This window comes from Branchiostoma lanceolatum, chromosome 1 (genome assembly GCF_035083965.1).
Source record: "Branchiostoma lanceolatum isolate klBraLanc5 chromosome 1, klBraLanc5.hap2, whole genome shotgun sequence".
Lineage (NCBI taxonomy): Eukaryota > Metazoa > Chordata > Leptocardii > Amphioxiformes > Branchiostomatidae > Branchiostoma > Branchiostoma lanceolatum.
Genome location: NC_089722.1, coordinates 31,393,469 through 31,418,065, shown reverse-complemented (window position 1 = coordinate 31,418,065; position 24,597 = coordinate 31,393,469). Strand labels below are relative to the sequence as shown.

General features: G+C 42.6%; 2 protein-coding genes across 4 annotated transcripts in view; one reads left to right on the top strand and one right to left on the bottom strand.

Moving 5' to 3' along the window:
- Positions 1-24,209, top strand: part of LOC136448801 (ABC-type oligopeptide transporter ABCB9-like) — an 84,433-nt gene extending 60,224 nt beyond the window's left edge. Inside the window, exons 1-12 of one of the 3 annotated variants that reach the window (XM_066448481.1) lie at positions 10,336-10,739; positions 12,582-13,173; positions 18,376-18,493; positions 19,201-19,331; positions 19,491-19,696; positions 20,102-20,223; positions 20,318-20,393; positions 20,940-21,068; positions 21,614-21,805; positions 22,699-22,872; positions 23,009-23,305; positions 23,501-24,209. In XM_066448481.1, the coding sequence (XP_066304578.1) occupies positions 12,588-13,173; positions 18,376-18,493; positions 19,201-19,331; positions 19,491-19,696; positions 20,102-20,223; positions 20,318-20,393; positions 20,940-21,068; positions 21,614-21,805; positions 22,699-22,872; positions 23,009-23,305; positions 23,501-23,842 (2,373 nt within the window). In that variant the 5' untranslated portion in view covers positions 10,336-10,739; positions 12,582-12,587 and the 3' untranslated portion in view covers positions 23,843-24,209. Of the gene's footprint in view, positions 1-10,335; positions 10,740-11,432; positions 12,103-12,581; positions 13,174-18,375; positions 18,494-19,200; positions 19,332-19,490; positions 19,697-20,101; positions 20,224-20,317; positions 20,394-20,939; positions 21,069-21,613; positions 21,806-22,698; positions 22,873-23,008; positions 23,306-23,500 lie in introns of those variants that run through there. The other 2 variants (XM_066448488.1, XM_066448472.1) reach the window with 2 other exon arrangements.
- LOC136448754 (ABC-type oligopeptide transporter ABCB9-like) lies at positions 1,680-8,769 on the bottom strand. The gene is made up of 12 exons (XM_066448402.1): positions 8,699-8,769; positions 7,541-8,156; positions 6,747-6,864; positions 6,328-6,458; positions 5,332-5,537; positions 4,839-4,960; positions 4,508-4,583; positions 4,190-4,318; positions 3,675-3,866; positions 3,121-3,294; positions 2,691-2,987; positions 1,680-1,792 (listed from the first exon to the last, which is right to left on the bottom strand). Exons 1-11 carry the CDS (start codon positions 8,729-8,731, stop codon positions 2,790-2,792), a joined length of 1,995 nt encoding a protein of 664 aa, XP_066304499.1. The 5' UTR covers positions 8,732-8,769; the 3' UTR covers positions 1,680-1,792; positions 2,691-2,789.
- Positions 24,210-24,597: the final 388 nt, after the last annotated feature.

The window sequence follows — 24,597 nt, the reverse complement described above, 5'->3', positions numbered from 1 at the left end:
ATGGTTGAGGGGCAAGGAAGCTGACGAGTGTGACCAACAAGAAGCAGCGGGCACACAGAGTCCCCTCCCCACTCATCACATTGTATTTCCCGAAGTAGCAAATCATGGCAGACAAAGAAATCGCCCATGAAACCTCCTACGTTTCTACCCAAGAGGACCCCAGACCGGTATGTTCACGTTTCTGAGGGGTTTTACCTGACGAAAATTAAAAATGTTACTGGCAAAGTGATGTCGTCTTGTTAAAAACAAACGCCCCCCTCCCCATGGCCCAAGTCACGAACACGTAACTTCCCGAAACCGATGTGTTGGCATCGAAAGAATTACGGTCAAAATCGCCCAAATTCTTACAGGTTTGTACCTTCAATGATCTTGGCTCGATATGTGTACGCTTCTGTGGGATTTTTTTCCCGGCTTGAGTAATAATTATCCGGGGAAACTACAACTTGCGGCAAAGGGGAGGTAAACATGTACGATTCTTACCACACCTAGCCGTCTAACAACCTGTCAATTTATAACCGTGTGGGCTCGAAGACAAGTCACCGCTTGTTTACATTGGATTATATGAAGATCATATGTACAATGGATTGATTTTACATGTATTATACAGAAATTTGTCTCTCTTATATGGGTCAGTTTGGATAGGCTATGTGATAATAACGTTAATGACCCGCCTGTTCCTCGGTGTATATGGTGTCATAACGCCTGGTCATGTGCTATAACCACCTCATAAAACCACCTCGTTCGCTTCGCTCACTTGGTGGTTTTATTCGGTGGTTATAGCACATGACCAGGCGTTATGACACCATATACACCTCGGGGCGGGTCATTAACCCTTAATTAACACCGGTCAAGGGACAGTGAACAAGTAGGGCAATGGTGCATACAGAATTTCAGAAACTAGACGGACAAAGGCTCAGCTGTTTATAATTAGTCGCCAAGCGACTGTGTGCCAATTCACAATTCACATCATTCCCACAATTTTCACATCATTATTCCTGTTATTGCTTAAGGGTCACATTTCTAAGCCGGGGCCCGGCCGGGCAGCTTGTGGGAACGAAAACTATGAAATAGAAGACAACAAAAGACACCAAACAGTTTAAAGATTATTCCTTACCATGCGTTATGTATATTCTTGATATTCAGCTTTTATTCTTTGTTTTCTCAAACAGCCCGGTCGGGCCCCGGCTTGGAAATGTGACCCTAGCATATGCGGGGCAAAGCGGGGCCCTCCCGGGCAGCTTGTGGGAGCAAAAAATATCATATAAAAGACAACAAAAGACACCAAACGTACAAATAATTACTCCTAACCATATGTTATGTATTTCCTTATATAAGGAGACAAAAGATTAAGGTGATAATGTTATCACTTTTATGGACATTAATTCAGGTAGTATAAATGTTTACTCCGTGGTTGTAAACGATGGGAATCAGTAGTGCAGTGTCATCATCATCGCTGGTCGAACTCATGATCCACAGTTGAGGTCCCATGCACTCTCCTTACAACTTAACCGCGGCCGGTTAAGTTCCCAGCTTCTGTGTCGTCAGACGTGTCTGCGCTCAGAAGCCTGTACTTGCTGCTGGCTCGTCATCCAGGAGTGCCTAACCCAGGCAGCTGCCGCCGCACCATCTTGGCGTAGAGCCCGTCCCGCTGCATCAGCTCCTTGTGCCGCCCCTGCTCCACCACGCGCCCCCTGTCGATGACAATGATGCGGTCAGCTTTCTCCACGGTGCTCAGGCGGTGGGCGATGACGATGACCGTGTGTCCGTGGAGGTTTTGGGTAAGCCGTTGAACCTGGAGCAGAAGGAAAGGGATGCCACGTTAAAGTTTATCTTTACAATCTTGTTATAGTTAGGGACTTTGTTACAAAAGACCAAATAAAAATTAAAAAGTGAGCGGATTTTAAGTGCATAAAGGCTTGAAGGCGAGTTTCATGTAAATATCCATGTACTTCCATTCTTCTAGATCGATGTCTTCATCAACTTACACGTCTAGATCGCTTATCTAACAAGAGTTTGGAGACCTCATATCTCCATAAAATATATATCATGTAAATTAGACCCTCATTTGCATACTTTAAATTCAACCATGTTCACCTTCACATAACTTCCAAAAGCCACAAGTATGAAATTCCAATCTTCCAATTTAGAATTACAGTATTTTCTCATTAATGGCGCAAATTAGGTCTTCATTTGCATAACTTTTATCTATCAATGTCCTTCTATTTTTCAGTTACATATGTTGCATGTATTAATAGTCTTACCATTGAATGGAGTGGGGTTATGAAATTTCCCAATTTATTATGCAAATTAGATTCTGATTTGCAGTATTACCATTTTACTTTCTCAAGCATCCCTTGAGCTATCCACATATCAAAAACAAATATACAGGTTTGGTTGTATATCAAGTTTTTTTTGTTTGACCGCTGACTATAGGGCCCCTGGGTGTTAGCTGCCCAAAATCGATGTTGACCTTTGTTTTCCAAACACCTACCCACTACAAAATATCATTACAATTCAACCAGACGTTCACATACACACAAACACACACAGAAACATACTCAAACCCATTTTTCATGGAGATAATTAGAAGTATACCATCCTCTTATCTATCGAATTTTCATTAAAGACTTCGTTTTACAGCTTATTTGCATATGTTTCTGTGTACGCTACAGTTATATAGTTAGACGCACCATTTGTTCGCTCTCGGCGTCTAAAGCGCTGGTGGCCTCGTCCAGTAGCAGCACCGCTGGTCTCCTGATCAGCGCCCGGGCGATCGCCACCCTCTGCTTCTACCCCCCAGACAGCTGCATCCCCTTCTCCCCAGCCTCCGTCTCGTACCCCTCAGGCTGCTCCGTGATGAACTGATGGGCGTTGGCCTGCCTAGCAACGCGCTGCACCTCCTCCAAGCTGCAGTTGTCCAGGCCATAGGAGATGTTGTCCTTGATGGAGCGGGCAAACAGAACCGGCTCTTGTCCAACCAAAACTACCTGAAAACGTTTAATCTAAGTTAAGTTAAGACTTATAGCTTAAATCCTAAATTCATAATTGTACAACGTGCACTTTCGCCCAAAATACTTAAAGTAGTAAACAGGTAGATGCCGGAACAAACTTAAGTCTTACCACTCTATGTAGAAACTTGTGATCATACGCCATAATGGGGTTACCATCTAGCAGCACCTGCCCTGACATGGTCTCATAGAGTTGTTCCAGCAGGTTGAAACAGGTGCTCTTCCCACTGCCACTTGGGCCGACCAGGGCAACAACTTCGCCTGGAGACACCTGGAAGGAGACATCCTGGAGCAGAAAATTGCGATTTCAATCGCGAAAGCATTGATCTACAATGTATATCGAGGTTATCGTTATTCTAGTGACAACACCCTCCCTTATTCTGTCATGGCAAGCTGTGCGAGAAAAATGTACCCTTTTCTTGGAAATGGTAGGCTGTTGTCTAAGTTCATATGTAATCTTATCGCCACACGTCGGAAAAATGTTGTTTTGAATGTTCTTCCCAAACTATAGCACTGTCGTTATCAAACACAACTTGCCCTTATTTAGTTGAGTTAAAGAAACATGTACAAAAATACAAAGAAATCGTTTTTTCAGTTGTAAAAGCTATAATGAAGTACACACGCATACCGGTCACACAAGGGCAAAGATTTGCCACAACATATCACCTTCAAAACTGGCACGCTCTTTCGGGACGGATAGGAAAAGGACACGTTTCTGAACTCAATGTGTCCATCCAGTGTCGAAGGTGCCAGCGTGTTGTCGTTTTTTATTCCCGGGTCGATGTCTATGTATTCAAGTAGTTTTTTGGACGCTCCCATCACCACCATCAGCTGTGCATATACGTCGACCACCAGTTTCTGTTAGATGGGAAAACAGTGTTCATGTGTGAAGTACTTGAGCTAATAAATGTTATAAAGTCCCATGATATATAAGAGTAGTGATATCTCTAATCATTCTGCGTAGTACCGGGGATATATGTGATACAAAGATTTTTAAAAATCCACCTTGACCTTCGTCTTCCCAACACCTACCCACATACCAAATATCATTGTAATCCAGGTTCTTGAATTATGCTAACTACAACAATCCAGAAACACAAACACACACAAACACACGTGAACACGCACACACAAAACACTATGTCCCTTTATCATGGAGATAAAAATAGATTCAAACTTACCTCCAATGACGTCCTGAGGCGGTTGACGTAAAGGAAAAAGGACACCAGGTGCCCTGCTGTCATCTTATGCGTCATCACAAGATGGCCGCCGTAGTACAAGGTCAAGACGAACAGTGCAAGGCCGAACAGCTATGATGCAGTAAAAGTATCATTTTATAAGCGGATGTAAACGAAATCAGAGCACAGCGCTACTAATTATAAGTATCATATGTACTCAGCGCCTATTACCACCGATCAAACTTAGCTATGATGCCCTTTCCTCCATTCCTGGTGTTACATATACATCATTTTACATTATATGGTATGTTTCAAACTCACATGTTCAATCGTACTGAGACTCCCTTCCAGCAAGGCCTTCTTGGTGTACAGCTTGTACGTATCCTCAAGGTGATCACTGTGGGCAATGAAGTCCACTTACTGTTTGTTTTGCCAATTTTGGGCAGCTCATATGCCTAAATATTGAGCATTCTGCCTTAAAAGGAAAGCACTCGGTTGGGCAAATATCATTATTACATTATGTCCATTTGTCACGATGTGTTCGTGTGTGTACATGTGTGAGTATGTACGTGTTTGTTTGTGTGTGTGTATGTCCGTCTGTGTGTGAGTGTTCGTATGTGTGTGTGTCTGTGTTTGTTTATTTGTCCCTTACCTGTATCTTCCGCACTCTCTGTCCTCGTTCGCAAAGCTGCGGACCGTCCTCATGTTGGTACACGTCTCGTCAGCAACCTCATTGGCCCTGGCAAAGGACGTCTGGATTTCCATGGCCACTTTCTTTTTGAGACGGTACATGAAAAACGTTTCAAATCTTTTCAAAGATGCGTATAAAAAAAAACAAATTGGTAATCGAAAAAAGACATTTTTCAAAGATAATTTGGAAGGGGTCATAGATCTGGATACTGAAATGACGTACTAAATTTAAATGCTAAAAATGCGTCAATCCCTAACAGTGAGGCAAGGAGTGGGTGGGAATATATGTCAGACATTCCAGGTCATAGGGCCAGTGGAAGAGGGCATTAGCCCACGAGCAGGTGTTTTTCGTCTGTCTTTGTTTTCGAAGTGTTTTCTAAAATCTTTTAAAAAAAGGCACATGAGAAACGTTTAGTATTTCAAGGGCGGGTGAGATCTTCTAACTCTTGTTTCACCTTTAAGTAGTCACCGTAGACCTTCATTATGGCGACAATGATGGGTAAGAGGATGGTGATGAGGATGGACAGACGCCAGGACAACTTGAACATGAAGATGACCGTGCCAACCACGCGGATCAGGCTGGCGCAGAACACCTTGAGACAGTCGATGAGAGTGTCGGTCATCGTGGTTGTGTCAGAAATGAGACGAGAAGTGATTTCCCCTGAAACGGAAAAAAGGCAATATGAGTGAGGCCAGACGTCACCCATTCGCGTATGCGTAGCTCAAGCACACACTAACACACGCGCGCGCGCACACACACGAACACACACACACACACACACAACACAGACATACATACACGCACACACACAGCACACACAGATACACACACAGCACACAGGAACAGACACAAACACAGCACACACACACACACAACACAAACATACATACACGCACACACACAGCACACACGATACACACACAGCGCACAGGAACAGACCCAAACACAGCACACACACAAAGAGAGAGAGAGAGAGAGAGAGAGAGAGAGAGAGAGAAAGAGAGACAGCACACTCACAAACACAGAGAGAGAGAGAGAGACAGAGAGAGAGAGAGACGAACACAAAGACAGAAACACTAGCCTCCACCAGGACTGTCCTAGGGGGGTATCGATCGTAGAACTCGACAAAATTGTTCAATAATTGGCCAGGAGAGTAAGTCCGCTGAAAGGTTAACACCCCCCCCCCCCCCTCCGAATGCAAGTGGAACCCTATTGTGGCCATGGTCAGACTCCCCTGGCAAATTATTCTCCATGAGTCATGACGGTTGTAGCCAGCGTAGTTGATCTGATAGAAACTACAGACAGACAGACACGACAAAGTATTGATAGGTATACACGGCATTGATTGAGGGATTATTTCACACACATTAAAGTAATCAGCGTGAAAACTCAACAATAATAGATGTCTATATATATTCCCAAACTGGAAAAGGCAAACTTTAAGTTGTACCAGTTTTGACGCTGTCGAAGAAGCCGATCTCCTGATGGGTGATGGAGCGGAACAGTAGGTTTCGGATCCGGATGTTGAACTTTATTTGGGTGATCTCGAACAACCCTTCGCGCATGCCAAAGCAGACCGCACTACAGATTTCACAACAATACAAAAACATTGTTGAGGACACATTGAAGTAAACATTTACTTTCATTGGTACGGTCACAAACGTCGTGGCCGTCGTACGATTTTGATGTCGTACAATATAAATTTTAAGCAGGCGGTGACAGAACCAACCGCCGACGAGGATATCTAAGACAGCCTTTTCCGTAACAAGACAGCCGACCTTTGTGCGACACATGTACGACTCTCCCAATAATGCTGTCGGTTTGCGATCGTGCGATGATCGCACGACAAATGTGACGAATTCTCCTTACGTCATTGCCGTCAAAAGGGACATAACGATGATTGCGTGATGAAACTTTTCACGGGACGTCTGCATTTTGGCTATCCCGTCGATAACCTGACCAGTGTAGTACGGGACAAAGATATCACCTGGAATGCGATAAAAGAGTTAAGGCAGTGGCAGATTGTAGGAATTTGTTCACATCTTAATGTAGTGGTGGACAAGGTACAGTAGAACGTTTGTGTTTATAAGTTAGGAGACTTCATTGTAATTGTACCATTGTGCAGATGTGTCTGAATCGTCTTCATCTATTGAATAAAAAATACAAAATTACACAACCAAACGCAAAGAATTTACATATACACAGTCATAGTGAATGACATCACAATGCGGTCCCAAACGTACAGAAGTATATCACATACACAACAATCGAGCAATAAACAATGCAACGATTATCATCTACTTCTTAAGAATGCGTTCCCAAACGTGACTGAGGCTACATCCCCCCCTCATTCCCTATGACTGTAGATATGTAAATATTTTTGCGTTTGGGAACGGCACATCTATAAGCAGCAACACCTGTGCTGCAGTGTAATGTGAACCAGTTAGAATTGCCTTGAAGAAGGTGACAGATGGTCTCCGAAACGTTGGTTGAATAAATCTCTTGGTTGTGTAAAAAGATTTATTTTTTTTTATTCAGTGACTTACCAACCTGATGAAACTATTCACGGATCTTCATCAATTGTCTGTATGATAGAAGCTGTTTAAAACCTCTTACCAAATCTACTTGCTTTGGCCATTCCTGGTGAAATTGACTATACTCACAGACAGCATCACCAATCAGGAAAGACGTCGCTGCAAGAAAGTACGGTATGACAGGCTTCGAGTAGGAGAACAGCTTCTTCACCAATGACAAGTTTGACTTGCTCTTCACTTCACTCTCCAGCAGCCGTTCTCTCTCCTCGTCCGTCCCCTCCTCCGAGTTTATACTTCTGTAAGACTGGGTACTGATTCTTGACAGTATGGTCCAGTTTAAGTAGAACACTGCACATCCGACAATACTGCTGACAAAGTTACCCCAAAACCAGGGCTTGTGAGGGAACTTGACTTCCTTCTCTGAAAACAGCAGCAGCTTGACGAAGGTGTACGCACACATGGCAGCTGGTAAGGCTCCGACCCACGAAGCTGACAGCTTGATCCTTGGAACAGCATCTCTGGTGTTGTACAGCACGGACAGGACAGCTCCAAACAGCACACATCCTCTCAGCAGTGCGAGTATCCAAATGTCTAACAATGACGTGAAGATGCTGAAGGAACTGATGTCGTGCGTGAACTTGTACAGATCCGCACCGTTCATGTAGAGGATGGTGTTGATGGCGGCATCCGCCAGGGACAGCAGTACGACAGCAGCCATCGTTCTCCGCTTTCCCGCCATTGTGAGCTGTGGATCACAAGAGGAGATATTCACTGGGACCATTCCGAGTACAAGAAACTGCACGTCTTTGGACAGTAATCATTGCATCGCAAAGACGAGCACCTAATTGCGCCAAAGTGCGAAAGACAGTCGCACGAAATTGCGATTTTTTTATATTTCAAATTTGCAAATTGGCTTATTTTTAGTGAATTTTGTAACTGTACATTGTTGTGTAAGTCAGTGTTAACAGTGCGAATTCCAATAAAGTTACCATGTAGCTGATCATGACTGGAGCCGCGACGGAACTGAGAATGCGTCATGACATTCCGATCGCGGCCATTTTGTTTGTAGAGGTCATACATTTTACCGGTATACGCCGCATGTCAAGGTGACTGCAAGGGAAATTTGACGAAGATTCGCAAAGTTGTCGCAACATTTTGTCGCAACTTAAGGCGCAGTTCAATTAGATACTAGTACCCACTTTACCCCCCCATCGTGTAATGCTCAATGACTCTAGTATCTGTGGCAGCAATCACGAAATATAATCTCGTAGTGCTCTGAGATCTTACCTGGACTCGCCTTGTAATGTTTCCCCTAACCATCAGATCTATAGACTGGTTCGACAAGTTACCTTTAATTAACACAGCTGATATTCATAGGTCACAGGTGACAAGGTGGTTTGCCGCCTGCGGTATGAGACTCCAAAAACCTCAGGGTCATGCTTAGGTCACAATTGCGCCGGTGCCCGTCTGGGATATAACCCCGGCCGGGCTCTGACGTCCGGGGGGCACCGACTGTCGTGGTCACAAATAAAAGTTTCCTTCACGCTGCCCTGCAGGGGTCCTGGGGTGCTCCGGCGGGCACTCGCGGCATTTTTGTAAAATGTTGTCACCTTCATTGGTCGGTCTCCGGTAGGAACCCGTCAGTTGCTCTGACGATGTCTTGTAGTGACCCCTGCGGGACGGTCCGACAAGATACCGCGTGCTTTTCACATCCAGGTGGGGCAGTTGTAGGGACCCTGTCGATTGCCCCGCGAACGACGGTCGGGCATCAGGCAGGCTTCTCGTGGGCACTCTCGGGGGTATATAAAACTGCACTGAAGCTCAAAAAGAAACACGATATACGAAGTTTACGCCTTAGGTCTGCTCACCTGATCTGTAACGTCACACACTTGGCCCGGTCTTAAGAAGTACACACACTTGCTCTGTGCACTTGGTTTGTTCCAAAACATAACAATAGTTAATCCTATACTCTTTGGCGATGACACCAACATATCCCTTTCTCACAAAAACTTTGATTCTCTGATATGACTGGCTAACCAAGATATGTGGAAAGTACATGGTTTGAAGCAAATAAGTTCCAAACAAAGTCTTAAAAGACAGATTGCCTTATTTTCTGAAGTAAAAAATCAAAGATATGATATCATCAAGGCCAAAATGTTCCTAATAGACAAGAGAAACAAACCAACGTTTTGGGGGTAATAATAGATGAAAAGTAAACTCTAAAGCCCAATCTCAGCTATAAGTTAAACAAAAAATGCTTAAAGAATTGATGTTATTGTGAAAATCGAATGCATCATCTTTCAAAAGATTCTCACAACTATATAATATGAATCAGTCTTATATACCAATATCTTACTTACTGTAACATTGTTTGGGGATGCGCCTGCCGTACAACTTTACATCCTCTTATAACTCTCCAAAAGAGATTCACAAGGATAGCAACCGCTTCTGGCTTTCGCTGAGACAAAGTACTAGATATCCACGATACCAATAAACATACAAACAATCACATTTTTCAGGCGTTTGAAAGTGCCATTAAAACCCATCATAGCCCACTGTTGTAGTAAGGAATGGAATATGTAGTAGCCATATGTTCAGTTATCATCTAACTTTAATCTATACTATTAATTATTTGATTTCCATTATCTATAATTATTGTATTCTATGTATAATTTTGCTATATTATTTATAATTCATAATCAAGTTTGAGAAGTATAGACCAGGAGGGCCTAGTATAAGCAAGGACATTATATAATGTCCTTGTCCTTGGTATAAGCTATATACGCTTTATCCTCCTCCTAAACCTGTTTCTATCTGTTGTTCATCGTATTATGTATTATAGATTTTCTTCTTGTGCAAATGAATAAAAAACAAGCAAACAAACAAGCAAACAGACAAATAATTACTTGTCCCGGTGGACTGCCGGCACCCGTAGGGGTACCTCGCGGTGTTCTCACGTTGAGGTCACGGCGACGTTTTGTCCGCGGGGCCCGGGCAGAATTTAAGTCAGAACTAAATTTTTCTCGGGTCCCCGCCGGGCCCCAAAATAACCCGGTAGCCGCAGGTTGCCCCACGGGGCCACGTAGGGGTCACGCCAGGAAGTGCCAAAAGAAGGCCCGAGAACTAACCGGCAGGACCCCTTTTTTCAATTGTGACCGAAGCATCAACAGTTGTCTGACAAGGGGACATTGTTACTTGTTACCGCCCGGGACACGGCGGGTCGACGCGACCAGGCCCGCAGGCCGACCAGCGCATGAGGAATTCAATGCTCATACATACCTGCCGAGCAAAGAAGATATTGAAGAGTTGCAGTCACGTTGTTTAGAAGGTGAGTGTTTTCTGTTTTATTTTGTGGAAATTTGGCAATGGGCCGACTTGACCACGGCGATGGGCTGAGTTGACCACCGCGACGGGCCGAGTTGGCCAATTTTGCGATGGGTCGAGTTGGAAATGGACCGAGTTGTCCTGATACCTTGATCCTGTGCTTAGTGTCATCATTGATCCTGAAGAAGGCCACAGTGGTCGTCGAAAGGTTGATCCTGTGTATACTTAGTGTTGGAAGAAAGTTTAGCAGTGTGTCACATGATGTGGTTAGTGTTGTTGGTATAGAATATAAAAGTTCCGGGTTCGAATCTCTGGCAGGCCCGAAGCTTTGCCCTTGGGAAGGGCACATTACACATAATGAATGAAGACCTTTATTGTACATTCGTACCCCGAGGGGCTAAAGTCGTTTATCATAAACTTAACTAACATTTTAGTGACATACACAGTGAAATAAATACAGTACATAGTTAAAAATAACGTAACATGGTAGACGAAAGTGATAAGCTAAGCTAATCCAGTAGAGTCAACTTCTTCTCGCTTCTTTGTACATGTGTAGATGTATGAACAGATCATGTTTCTTGTACAAGGGTTGTCTAGACGCAACAAAAATATGAATTTATCCGTTGCGTTTAAATATTCAAAGTTTGGGAACTTCTCATTTATACGTTTGATATATACTTCCTCACTCGACTCAGTCTGTGAAAAATAGTCCTTAGCTTGAAGAACGTCATCTCGGAGTGGACGTAAAGCCAGAGGTCCTGTTTTTAATCTTATGACATCCCGGCACACTTTAGTCTATCCTTAGGTATTCCTAGGGCCACATTTCCCAACCGGTGCCCGGCCGTGCTGTTTTCCGAAACGTGTTCGTTAACGTGTATATCAATAAATATATGACCAAGCTAGGCTCTAAAATAATTTTAGGAATTTTGTGCATTTGTTTTCTTTTATATCATATCTTTCGTTCCCAAAGACTGCCCGGCCAGGCCCCGAATTGGAAATGTGACCCAAGCACATGCAGCGGATCAAACCTTACAGTGCCGTCTTACTGACTGGGTGCTACGCGTTTACGTGTTATGCAAAACAAACAAACGAACGAACAAACAAACAAAAGGGTTATACAAAACAAACAAACAAACGAACAAACAAACAAAATGTAGCCTCTTCAGTTCCACAAACCAGTTGCACAACTGAAATAGCACAGACTATTATAACCCATAGTTAACCCAACCGGTTAGACTGCTAAATAGGTGGGTCAAAGGTTGGGCTAATTCAATCCAAGGCAGTAAACAACACCCCGAGCGGGCTAAGCTGTCTGGGCGGGCGGGGGTCACTCACAGTGCCGTAGAGATATCGGGGAGCCACCGAGGGTATGGTTTCCAGGCTAGTTTTTCAGAGTGGTAGATAGCTCTTGGGGCAGGCATTTAGTTGTGTAGGATTCGGCCTCTGGCATCTTTTTGGAACTGAAGTTTTCCTTTTTGTTGATAACTTTTGAAGGGGGTAACTCATGCAGGGGTTGAGTAGGAAGCTACGGTGATGCCAAATCAATGCCTAGTGAGGTCGTGGAATTCTAGTTTAATTCTATTCACATTCCATCTTCTTTTAGCCTGTAATATCTACTTTTTAGACTCGGAAGCTATGACAGGGTTGGATTCCGCGAGCAGGGCTTACCTTTTTTGATCCTCTTTTGATTCGCCCATAGTCTTTCTCGTCACAATGGATAGGTAGGTTTTCTTCGATTTTCTCGGCTGCTGCACAGGAATTGCAACCTGCGATTGACCCTCTGTATGTATCTAGAATGCATGCAGTGTTGTGTTTATTTGTGTCGTAAACAGATTGTGATTTGCAGCCCATAATGGCGGGGAAAGCGAACACCGTAATGGTGGCTGCTGTCGTCCTACTGTCCCTGGCGGATGTCGCCATCAACACCATCCTCTACATGAATGGTGCGGATCTCCACAAGTTCACGCACGACATCAGTTTCTTCAGCATCTTCACGTCATTGTTAGACATTTGGATACTCGCACTGCTGAGAGGATGTGTGATGTTTGGAGCTGTCCTGTCCGTGCTGTGCAATACAAGAACCAAGCCGTGTACTTCTCCGTGGATCTTAGTCTTACCAGCTGCCATCTGTGCGTACACCTTCGTCAAACTGCTGCTGTATTCAGAGAAGGAAGTCGAGTTCCCTCACACGCCCTGGTTTTGGGGTATACTTGTCGGCAGTATCGTTGGATCCGCCGTATTTTACATTAACTGGACCTTACTGTCTCATGCAAGTGTAAATCCGGGGAACGGAATTGAGGAAGAGACCGAAAGACTACTGGAGAGAGAAGCGACAAGCGAATCAAACTCATCCCCTCTTACAAAGCTGATAAGCTATGCAAAACCTGTTATACCGTACTTTCTTGCAGCGATGTCCTTCTTGATCGGAGGTGCCGTCAGTAAGTACCATACATTACTCCTTGGAACTAATTGTGGCTGAAAAATCGCCTCCCAACATCGCGCTCGCCTGGTTTGAGACATTCCGACAGAATGTCCTCTTTCGTGATTTAAGTTCACTGGGGTATTTTTGTAAAGATTATCGCTGGTTTGTGGTTTAATGTACTTATAGGTAGTGTACGTTGCTTGGTCAGAAGATAGAAGCATATGCTTTTCGCTATCATTTACTGTAAAAGCTTCATAAAAATTACAAGTCACCAAGAGTTAAATACCCAGAGAGACAATCGACTCGTAACTTGTACTGAAACAAACGTAACCCAGCACCAAGAGACCACGTCTAGCCATACAATAGACGTTAATTAAGGACAACAACAACAACAACATTTTATTAAAACACATTTCATTCACAAGGGTGAGCAGGAAGTGTAGCTAAAAGAAATCTTCTAAGAACTTGATACTGCAATCACGACAGTTTGGGTTATTTGCAGTATCAAATGTACCTGCTACTGACAGCTCTAATGTATTTTGGACGGTACCGAAGATCATTCAGCACGGTTTAGCTAGTTTGTAGTATCACATGTACCTGTCACTAACAATCTTAATGTATTTTGGACGGTACCGAAGGTCATTTACAAGGTTTAGCTAGTTTGTAGTAGCACATGTACCTGCTACTGACAGCTCTAATGTGTTTTGGACGGTACCGAAGATCATTTAGCACAGTTTAGCTAGATTGTAGTATCACATGTACCTGCCACTGACAGCTCTAATGTGTTTTGGACGGTACCAAAGATTATTTAGCACGGTTTAGCTAGATTGTAGTATCGCATGTACCTGCCACTGACAGCTCTAATGTGTTTTGGACGGTACCAAAGATTATTTAGCACGGTTTAGCTAGATTGTAGTATCACGTGTACCTGCCACTGACAGCTCTAATGTGTTTTGGACGGTACCGAAGACCATTTAGCACGGTTTAGCAAGCTTATGGTAGCATACCTGCCACTGAAAACCCCAATATATTTTGTACAGTACCGAGCATTATTTAGCACCGTTCATTTAGTTTGTTTGTTTGTTTATTTATTTATCCAGGAATACAGTATCGCCTGGCGGCGTTTTTCAACGAATCCTGGGGGGTTCAACCCCTTACATAATAGTACATAATAACAATAAAAGTTCAAATAATGACAAATAATACAGGAATTAACTTAAAAATATAACTAATTCAACCACTAATTCAACAAACAGAAATCCTGAGTTAGATAATAAATGAAATAACGATAACGTAATAGATTAGAAATATTTAGCCAAACCATAATGTTGAAGAATCAAAACAATGACCCAAACTCAAATATAAATAAACAAGAAGTGAATTTGCATATCAATGGTAAATCATAAGAAAACTCATGTCAAAAATTATGGGTCACTACAAACGTCAAACATAACATAGAGAAAAGAAATGTCGACTAGAAAGGAGTTTGTATACATATGTCAATGTTTAGCAGGGAGGCAGTGGACATCATATAGCTGTTTGAAAAGTGGAAGTGATCTGGCTGATTTAAGATGTTGTGGTAGTGTGTTCCAAAGTGCAGCCCCCGAGGACGAGAAGGCTCGTCTTTTGTATTCCAGATGTGTCTTTGGCAACTGAAGGCCGCCTTGTGCCCTTAGGCGGGTGTTATGGGTGTGTACATGGGATAATTGGGTGAACATTGCAGTGATGTAGGAAGGAGTCAGACCGTTAAGGGCCTTGTAGACAAGTGTAGCTTTACTTTTCTTATGAATTTCAGCTACTGGGAGCCATCCTAGTGTGTTGAGAAGGGTTGATGTGGGGGTGTACCGGTCACAGCCAAGAATTACCCGACCTGCTCTTTTCTGCAGCTTTTCAAGCTTATCAAGGTATCCCTTCCCTCCCTGGTCCCAAACCGTGCTACAATAGTTTATGTGGGGTATGAATAACGTTGTATACATTAACCGAAGAGCCTGACTGCTGACATATGGCTTAACGTACTTGATGATGCCAATTACCTGAGCGAGTTTCTTGAAAATGTGTTCGAAGTGATAGCTCCACTTAAGTACATTGTCAATGGTAACCCCCAGGTATTTAAAAGCGTTTACTTGTTCCAGTCTGGCCCCGTCTAGTGTAATATTAAGCTTTATATTGGCCACATTCATTCCATGTGTACCTATGAGCATTGTTTTGCACTTTGTAGGGTTCAAAGAAAGTTTGTTAGCAGCAAACCAATGGGAAAGCCGGGTTGAATCACTTTGGAGTGTTTTCTCCAGTGTGTGAAAGCTTCGCGCCGCAAAATATAAAATAGTATCATCGGCGTACATGGAAACTTTGCACGACTGGATGCAATTTGGTAGATCGTTTATATAAACGATAAACAGTAATGGACCCAAAATGGATCCCTGCGGTACACCACAGGTGACACAAGTTGAGGAGGATAAAGCTGAGCTTACACCCGTGCATTGCTGCCTACCAGTCAAGTAAGACTTAAACCAGCCACAAGCTGAGTCTTCCACGCCATAGCATTCCAGTTTTAGCAGTAGTATGTCGTGATCTAGCGTGTCAAACGCTCTTGACAGATCACAGAAAACTACACCAGTTAGCTCTTTCTTTTCTATGGATTGAGTCCAGTCTTCCACCACAGAGTGTAACGCTGTCTCACATGAGTGTAGTTTTCTAAAGCCAGACTGACAGGATGTTAGCAGTCCGTGATGGCTCAAGTATGTGTACAGTTGGTTGTGAACTACTCTCTCAAGAATCTTTGATACCCCCGACAGAAGGAACACAGGACGGTAGTTATTCGGATTTGTTTTGTCCCCCTTTTTGTGTATCGGCGTGATTTTGGATTGTTTCCACTTTTGTGGAAACTCCCCGGTACTCAGTGAAAAGTTGAACAGTTTGGTGAGAGGAGGACCGAGGATACGTGCACCAACTTTCAAGAGCCTATTGTCGATGGTATCTAGTCCAGTTGCTTTATTAGCTTTGAGGCTGGACAGTAGACTTATGACAGACTCCTCAGTGACGGGAGTAAAAGAGAAAATACTGTCAGCGTTGTTGACAAACTGAAAAGGGCTAAAGTGGGGAACAGTGTTTGAGATTGACTTATACAAGTCATCTATCACTTTGTGGAAAAACTTATTCAAGTATTCCGCTATTCCCAACTTCAGTAATGTTCTGATCTTCGTGCTGAATACAGTTGATGGTATTCGGTGTTTTACTTGGGAGCAAGTTGCGGATGGCTTTCCACATTCCAGACTGTCCCTCTTCAGACCCTTGTATAACTGACTGAGACGCATGCTCTTTTTTGGCTTTACGACACAGGTAGTTTACCTTGTTCTTTATGCACTTGTATTCTAACATTTCCCTTGGGTTACCTGATTTCTTAGCCTCTTTGTACAATTGATCCCTGAGCGAAATAAGCTGTCTCAAGTCGTCGGTAAGCCATGGGGCCGGCGTACCTCTGACCTTGAGCTTCTTGGTGGGAGCATGTATGTTGGCTACACCTACGAGCAGGTCTTCCCATGTCTCAAGCTGCTCATCAACGGTTGTAAAATTCTCTATCATGTCCCACGGTACTTGCGATAAGTCATACAGATACTTTTCTTCACTGAATTTTTTGTAGTTCCTTTTATAAGTAATATTTGGCTGTGTTCTGGGGCTTTTCACAGTGTGGAATGCGAAAGTCATTGTGTGGTCGCTGAAACCACCTTCATATGTGCCATGGTTATGCAGGCGTGACTTCTCATTTGTAAGGATTACGTCTATGGAGGTGCTAGTGTTTTGTGTGATTCTAGTCGGTGTGGTTATGATGTTTTCAAGTTGATACAGCATACAGGAAAATCTAAGTTTGCCGATGGGACCTGAGTTGTCAGTAGACAAAGAATCACAGTTTAGATCCCCCATAATTATGACTTCCTTGTGCTCGTCACATACCTTGTCCATGCATTCCTCAAATTTGTTGAAAAATGTGTGGTCATCGGATGGAGGGCGATACATGCTACAGACTAAGATACTTTTGCGGGAGGGTGGCATAATTTCTGCCCATATGGCCTCAAGGCCCGGGACTGAAAAATCCGGGCGGGATTTAAAAGGGATCTTACTTGAAATATACAACGCAACACCCCCTCCATGCCTTGAGCCACGGTCATGTCTGAGTACATTGTACGAGTTGATTGACAGGAGATTGTCAGTAACCGTCTCGTCTAACATTGTCTCAGTTACAGCAAGAATATCAGCATTGCTGTTTTCTAAGAACACTTCAACTTGTGGTTTCTTTTTCAACAGACTCCTAATGTTTTGATGAGCAAATAATAGTCCTTTACAGTGGGATTTAACAGGTGCATTAGAGATTATGTGAGACTTTTTATTAGAAGGTGCATTATCATCGACAGTGACGCTGCAGGTATTACATGATACACAACTAGTAGTAGTGCCTTTACCTACATCTTGGAGGCAGTGTCCACGAGGGAATCTCTGGGCCCTGGGTCCTGGGTTGGTTGAGATGTCACCCGATAGCAGTAGAGCCAGGCATGAGAGTGTGTTCAGAGTTCGTTGGGTCCTACCACTTCGGCAGGGTGATGGCGCAACAAGCTTCAGACCATTTAGTCCATAGTTCATCTTTCTAATGTTTGAATCCAATAACGTCCAGTCACCTGTTTCAGCACTTACTTTGCTATCGATCTTGTTCCATTTCGGTATAACAACAGGTCGGGGGAGTACAGCCAGGAGTAGTACAACAGCAAATACTGCCCTGGGGATGCCAAAAGTGGCAGCGCCCCTTACACTACCTATACAACACTGAAACAGCAGCATGGTTGATTACCAATATACTTACTTATGCTTCACATTTGAAGAATTCGAAGTCTCTCTAAGATAACAAAATTACTGGCGTACAAATTACACAGACCAAGATGGATACTTGCTAACCCCTCACAGAAAGTAAATGTTCGTTTTGGAGCGAATAGGTAGCAAATTTCACGAAAAGGTTTCACAGAAAGTATGGATATATACTTATCTGTACAATTTGGCTAATTTCGGGAGCGGATGGCAAAGGAATATAGGGATTTTCAGTAGATAAAAAACTGAAAATGCAGAGGAAAATCACATGGCATCCATCTTGGATCACATTGATATGCAAATTTTTGAACAAAAATTTAGCGTGTTTGGAGTATTACTGACAGTCCTATCCACACGTTTCCAGGCGATACATTCATCCCTTACTATACAGGCCAGGTGATTGATGGGATAGCCAAAATAAAAACGTCCCAAGACAAGTTTGTCCACGCCATCATCTTCATGACTATTTTGATTGCCTGCAGGTAAAAGCAAGTCCTATCTACGTCAAAGCACTTCTTTATCCAATAGATATAGCTGCACGAAATCAAATATATAAACATACCTTAAAGCATACGTTAGACACGTTTCTTCATTCTTTTATGAAGAAACGCACCTTTACGTTTGCTTTATGGTATGCTTAAATATTGGATTTCGTGCATATATAGTTAATGAGGAACTTCGTATGTCCATTGTCTTCTATGGTAGGAACTTGAAACATGTGCAAAGAGACAACTATTACTAGATGCCAAGTATGCAAATAAGGACCTCATTTGCATAACTCATGATTAAGTACTATCATGCCAGAGAATGATGAAACTTTTGCACTTATGATTGTGATCAGCAGGCAATGGATGGGGAAAATGTAATCAATAGATGAATTATGCAAATGAAGGTCTTATTTGCATCATTACTGAGAAAATACCATTCTGTATTTATGACGGATTATTTAAATTTGATAATCATGCCATATGCAAGTTAGATACAGATGGAGATTAGGTAGACGTCGATATTAAACAAAAATTCTGTTTAAGAAAAGACTTGCAACGAACACATGATATTTCACCTACATATATTTGGTTGTTGGATATGGTAATTTATTTTCAAAACGCTGTTAGACTTTTTTGAAGAAAGTACGAATGATCCTTGATTTGAAGATCCATGAGTGCGCTTCTTGTTGTTAAACCTGCAGTGCCGTCTGCTTTGGCATGCGCACTGGGTTGTTCGAGATCACCAAAATAAAGTTCAACATCCGGGTCCGAAACCTGCTGCTCCGCTCCATCACCCGTCAGGAGATCGGCTTCTTCGACAGCGTCAAAACTGGTAAATTTTTTGTTGTCCTTGTTGCCTTGTTTTTGGAATATAACTCTGTTCGTGACAATGTTTTATGATTGACACCAACACATGTATTTAGAGTGGACTAAGCGCTGTAACTCAAAATTAGTTTATATATTTCTTAAGTCGTCCTTTTTTTCTGCCTAGGTGAAATCATTTCTCGTCTGAGTGCTGACACGACCATTACGACCGAAATCTTCATCAACAATGTCAAAGTGCTGTGCGCTTGTACTGTGCGCGTTGTCGGCATTGTAGCCTTCATGCTGAAGTTGTCGTGGCGTCTGTCCATCCTCACTCTTATTATGCTGCCCATCATCGCTGTAGTGAGCAGGGTGTTTGGAGGATATCTAAAGGTAAGGACCTTTTACTGAATTCGAAGAGAGAGTTGTCGGTCTACCAAAACTAACAAAAACTAGTACCAATAACAAGAGTGGTGTTTAAAAACACACCGGCGACGTGAGAAAATGATAATCATCCAAATCAGGGGCTTATTTACATAATCTATGTGGGGATTCAACATATCCGATAGGACTCTCAAACTCGTGTCATATGTATATGGAAAAGTGTGGTATATCGATTATGCGAAATAAGTCCTAATTTGCATAAAAACGTTGAACGAAAGTAAAACTTCGACTCAACTACAAGCTAAGGCTGTAAAGATAGGAATTAAAAAAATTGTATCGAAAGCAATGATAATGTTAAAGCAATGTGCATTCGTAAATAATTCTAAAACGTATGTCATGTGCCGTCACAAATAGAAAGTGGCTATAGAAATCCAGACGTCCTTTGCCAGGGCCAATGAGGTTGCTGACGAGACGTGCGCCAACATGAGGACGGTCCGCAGCTTTGCGAACGAGGACACGGAGTGCGAGAGATACAGGTGAGTATTTGGTCAATCCGCGATGATAGAAGTGATGTTTTTCATGTAACTTGTGAAGAAGCGTTTATAACAAGGCCTTACCTTCAACTAACAGCGAGCTTCTGGAGAAAACTTACAAGCTGCACATCCGGAAGGCCTTGCTGTTGGGGAGCTTCACCCTGGTCGAACACGTAAGTGTCTAAGATCAACGAGTGTTGGTTGCGCCCAGGATGTTATATGATGTGCAAGCCTTCGTCGTCGTATCAAGATATTCAAATTCAATACATGATCGCAAAATGATTTTTTTTTAATGGAGTTACTAGAATATTCTTCAGTGACTTTAGAAAGGGAACAAAACATGTACCTCCAAATGTTCGACGTCCACTGTACGTCTTGATCACGGAGTGACATAGTCTCGCGAGAAATGGAGAAAAAACTCAAAGAAGTCTATTTTAATTGATTTCCAGTCAGTTGTTTTTGCTTCGACAGTTATAGACTATGGACAATATGAATCTTTGTGCCTTGTACTATTTTTATAAGGCTCCCAGGGCTGCGCACAAGCATTGGTAGAATCTTTGACATTGATATGAGAGTAGACATAAACGTATGTATGCTTGTTTATAGCGATTACTGTGATCGATGAAACAAACAAACAAACAATCAAACAAATAAAAAAGGAAATGAAATATTAACTAGAAAAGAACAACATGATAGTTACACATTCCCTTGTGCTCTAGGCGTTTGACCTTGCCCTATTCGTGTTGACCTTGTACTACGGCGGCCATCTTGTGATGACGCATAAGATGACAGCAGGGCACCTGGTGGCGTTTTACCTGTACCTCAACCGCCTTAGGGCATCATTGAAGGTGAGCTATGAACCATTCAATAGTTAATTAGTGGCCTGTTAAAATACAGACAATTGAATTGAAAAATAGTAGCGCAAGCAATGTAACGGTTGCACCAGAAGATCTTAGTAGCCGTGGCTCTTGCCGAAAACGCCACATTCCATTTAGACCTGTAGAAAATGCATCTCTTAAACGTTTGGTTCAACAGTGGAATTCACTATCATAATAATGAATTGGTATATTTGTGCAAACCTCACTTGTCTACATAGCAAAAAAATTACATAAAGTAAAGTAATTGTCAATATTTTTTCGAGTTGATTTGATGATGACCCGAAGCATATTTCCTCAGATGACCTGAGCGAAAGTGTGACGTCAGCTACGGGTCAAAGGTGCCCGGAAGTCGGTGTCAGCCCCCCGTCTCTGTCTTTTGTTCATACTATGTCGATTTCAGTCACAGATAAACCTTCATACTCGCTGTTTACAGTCATCTACTGTAGGAGGTAATGTGCTGTATAATCTGACTACGTCCCTGTCCAACAAATTGTTCTTTTTTACTCATCTGACAGAAACTGACGATCCAAGTGTATGCAAGGCTGATGGAAGCCGTGGGAGCATCCACTAAAGTCATCGAATTCATCGACCGAGTACCGAAAGTAAGAAATGGCGGCCAGCTGGCACCTTCGAAACTTCGAGGAAGCATAGAGTTCAAGAACGTGTGGATGTCCTACCCATCCCGGCGGCGTGCACATGTTCTAAAGGTGATACATGTACTTTCTTTTTTTTTTACTTTGTAATTGCCATGACTGAGTTTGACTGCAATTTCCAACACAAAAATTGTCGACTGCCATACTCTTGTCCTTGATTATAAGGAATTGTCAAGAACTCATTGACAAAGGCGGGAGTTGGACAGTCTAACATCTGGATCAGATTTATGTGTTAGGAGCTACAGTACAACTTTGCTTCCGAATGATTTCTACCAACACAGAAGAACTTCAAGCTATTGCTATGACTTCACTACCAAAAATCGTTTTTCTCATTTTTCTTGTTTTTCCTTCTACAAAGAATTTTTTCTGTCAGCAAGAATATTATTCTGTATACAAGAATCCCTGTTTTAAGCACAAACAAGAATCCCTGTTTTAAGCACAAACAAGAATTGCATCTAGTAGAATCAAATTTTCAATAACAAATAACTTATGGGAAGAATCTGTAAGAACACAAATTTGACGAAACAAAAACAAATCTTATATTAAGCCAGAGAAAGAACATTTTTCTTATTTTTCTTGAAAATTCTTATTCAAAAACAGTATGCTAGAACACTTTCTTAAAATAAGTTGAATTTAGAACAAAAAAATAATAAAATTCTTTGTGTAAGAATTGACACAGGCAATACTTCCCAGAAGGTTTCTTGAATTTTCTTGTTCTTGTATTTTCTTCTTTGTATAAGAAAATCTTTCTCAACTTAAGAAAACAAGATAAATAAGAAGGAATAAGAAAAAAGATTTTTGGTAGTGAAGGCATATGAGTTGTAAAGAACTTCTGTACTTCAACTCAGGACTCGACTTTGATGACCACGAAGAGCTTCGCTATGGGCATTTATTTCCTCGACTGGAATACGAGATCATATAATTTTATTTTGTCTTTTCTACACCAGGATGTTTCTTTCAAGGTGTCTCCAGGCGAAGTTGTTGCCCTGGTCGGCCCAAGTGGCAGTGGGAAGAGCACCTGCGTCAACCTGCTGGAACACTTCTATGAGACCATGTCAGGCCAGGTGCTGCTAGATGGTAACCCCATCAAGGCGTATGATCACAAGTTTCTACACCGAAGGGTAATTTTCCTTTCTATACTTGCCTGATTCAGTCTATTTTAGTACGAGGGGCTATAGTGCAAATTCAACAATACTTTTGAGCCGAAGCTCATTAATCCGGCATTAAAAAGCTCTCCGTCAACATTTGATGTTTTAGGTAGCTTTGGTTGGACAAGAGCCGGTTTTGTTCGCCCGCTCCATCAAGGACAACATCTCCTATGCCCTGGACAACTGCAGCTTGGAGGAGGTGCAGCGCGTTGCTAGGCAGGCCAACGCCCATCAGTTCATCACGGAGCTGCCTGAGGGGTACGAGACGGAGGCTGGGGAGAAGGGGATGCAGCTGTCTGGGGGACAGAAGCAGAGAGTGGCGATCGCCCGGGCGCTGATCAGGAGACCAGCGGTGCTGCTACTGGACGAGGCCACCAGCGCTTTAGATTCCGAGAGCGAACAAATGGTGCGCCTGGGGAGTTAAGATAATATAAACGTACAGATATGTACAAATGGCAATATGTAGACAGGATCTGGCCGATAACACATTTAGCGTCCCTCCACCTCAGTACCTAACCATAACCTAACCATACAAACTCTGATTCACGTAAACATAGACGAATGATATTTTATAGTGGCTACCATGTTCTCTCCCCTGCAGGTCGAACAGGCTACCCAAAATCTCCACGGACACACGGTCATCGTCATCGCCCACCGCCTGAGCACCGTGGAGAAGGCTGACCGCATCATCGTCATCGACAAGGGGCGCGTGGCGGAGCAGGGACGGCACAAGGAGCTGATGCAGCGGGACGGGCTCTACGCCAAGATGGTGAGGCGTCAGCTGCTAGGGCTGGACACGTCTGACGACACAGAAGCTGGGGACTCATTGACTGACGATGACTACTGTTGTAAAGAGAGTGGGTCCTCAACTGCGGATAGTTCGTCCAGTGATGATGACGACACAGATCCCCATCATTTACGACGGAGTAAACATTTAGACTAACTGAAAAAAATAGCAATGTCCATAAAAAGTGATAAGTAAACGTTGTCACCTAGATCTTTTCTCTTCTTTGTTTCTGATGGCGTAGGTTTTGCAACTGCCTTCATCCATGATAAAATACGAATATGAAATAATAGTTTACTATACAGTTACTTGTGCACCGTCTCTGTAGCTAAATATGATGCCAGGAAAATGCTGTACTTTTCATGAGTTATTTTCAAGAACTACATCCGACGCCTAAAGTATAAACTCACAGTAGATCGGAGTGCTGGTGACCAAGTATTGTTCAATGTTTGTCTTTTACCAAAGATGCAAATATTTGCAATTTCAAGAGAGCGATTCCAATAAAGTGATTGACTAGGGTGATGTATTTCTTATCACTTTTTTTTATCTCAAGAAGCTGACATGTTGACCAGATATTTACTAGTATCTGTTATGATATTACCCAAAGTCCCATATCTAATATCTAAGACCAATAATGACAAGGTCAATAACCGAACGTAATGTTAATGTAGAATTCGCAGGTACATGAATATCCAAAGACCGTGGATTGTTGACTTCCATGATGGTGGAAATGATCACTTCTCTGGTACAGTTCATCACCAGAGGTATTGTGAAGATTTTGGAAAATGGGGAATCTTAAAATTGACTCTAGTATGAAAAACTTCCTCATCTAATCATGAACACCTTTTCTTCTTCATCTTTCTGCCATGCAGTGTTCCGGGTCAAATTAAAAGCAGCCACCCAATTATTCTGTG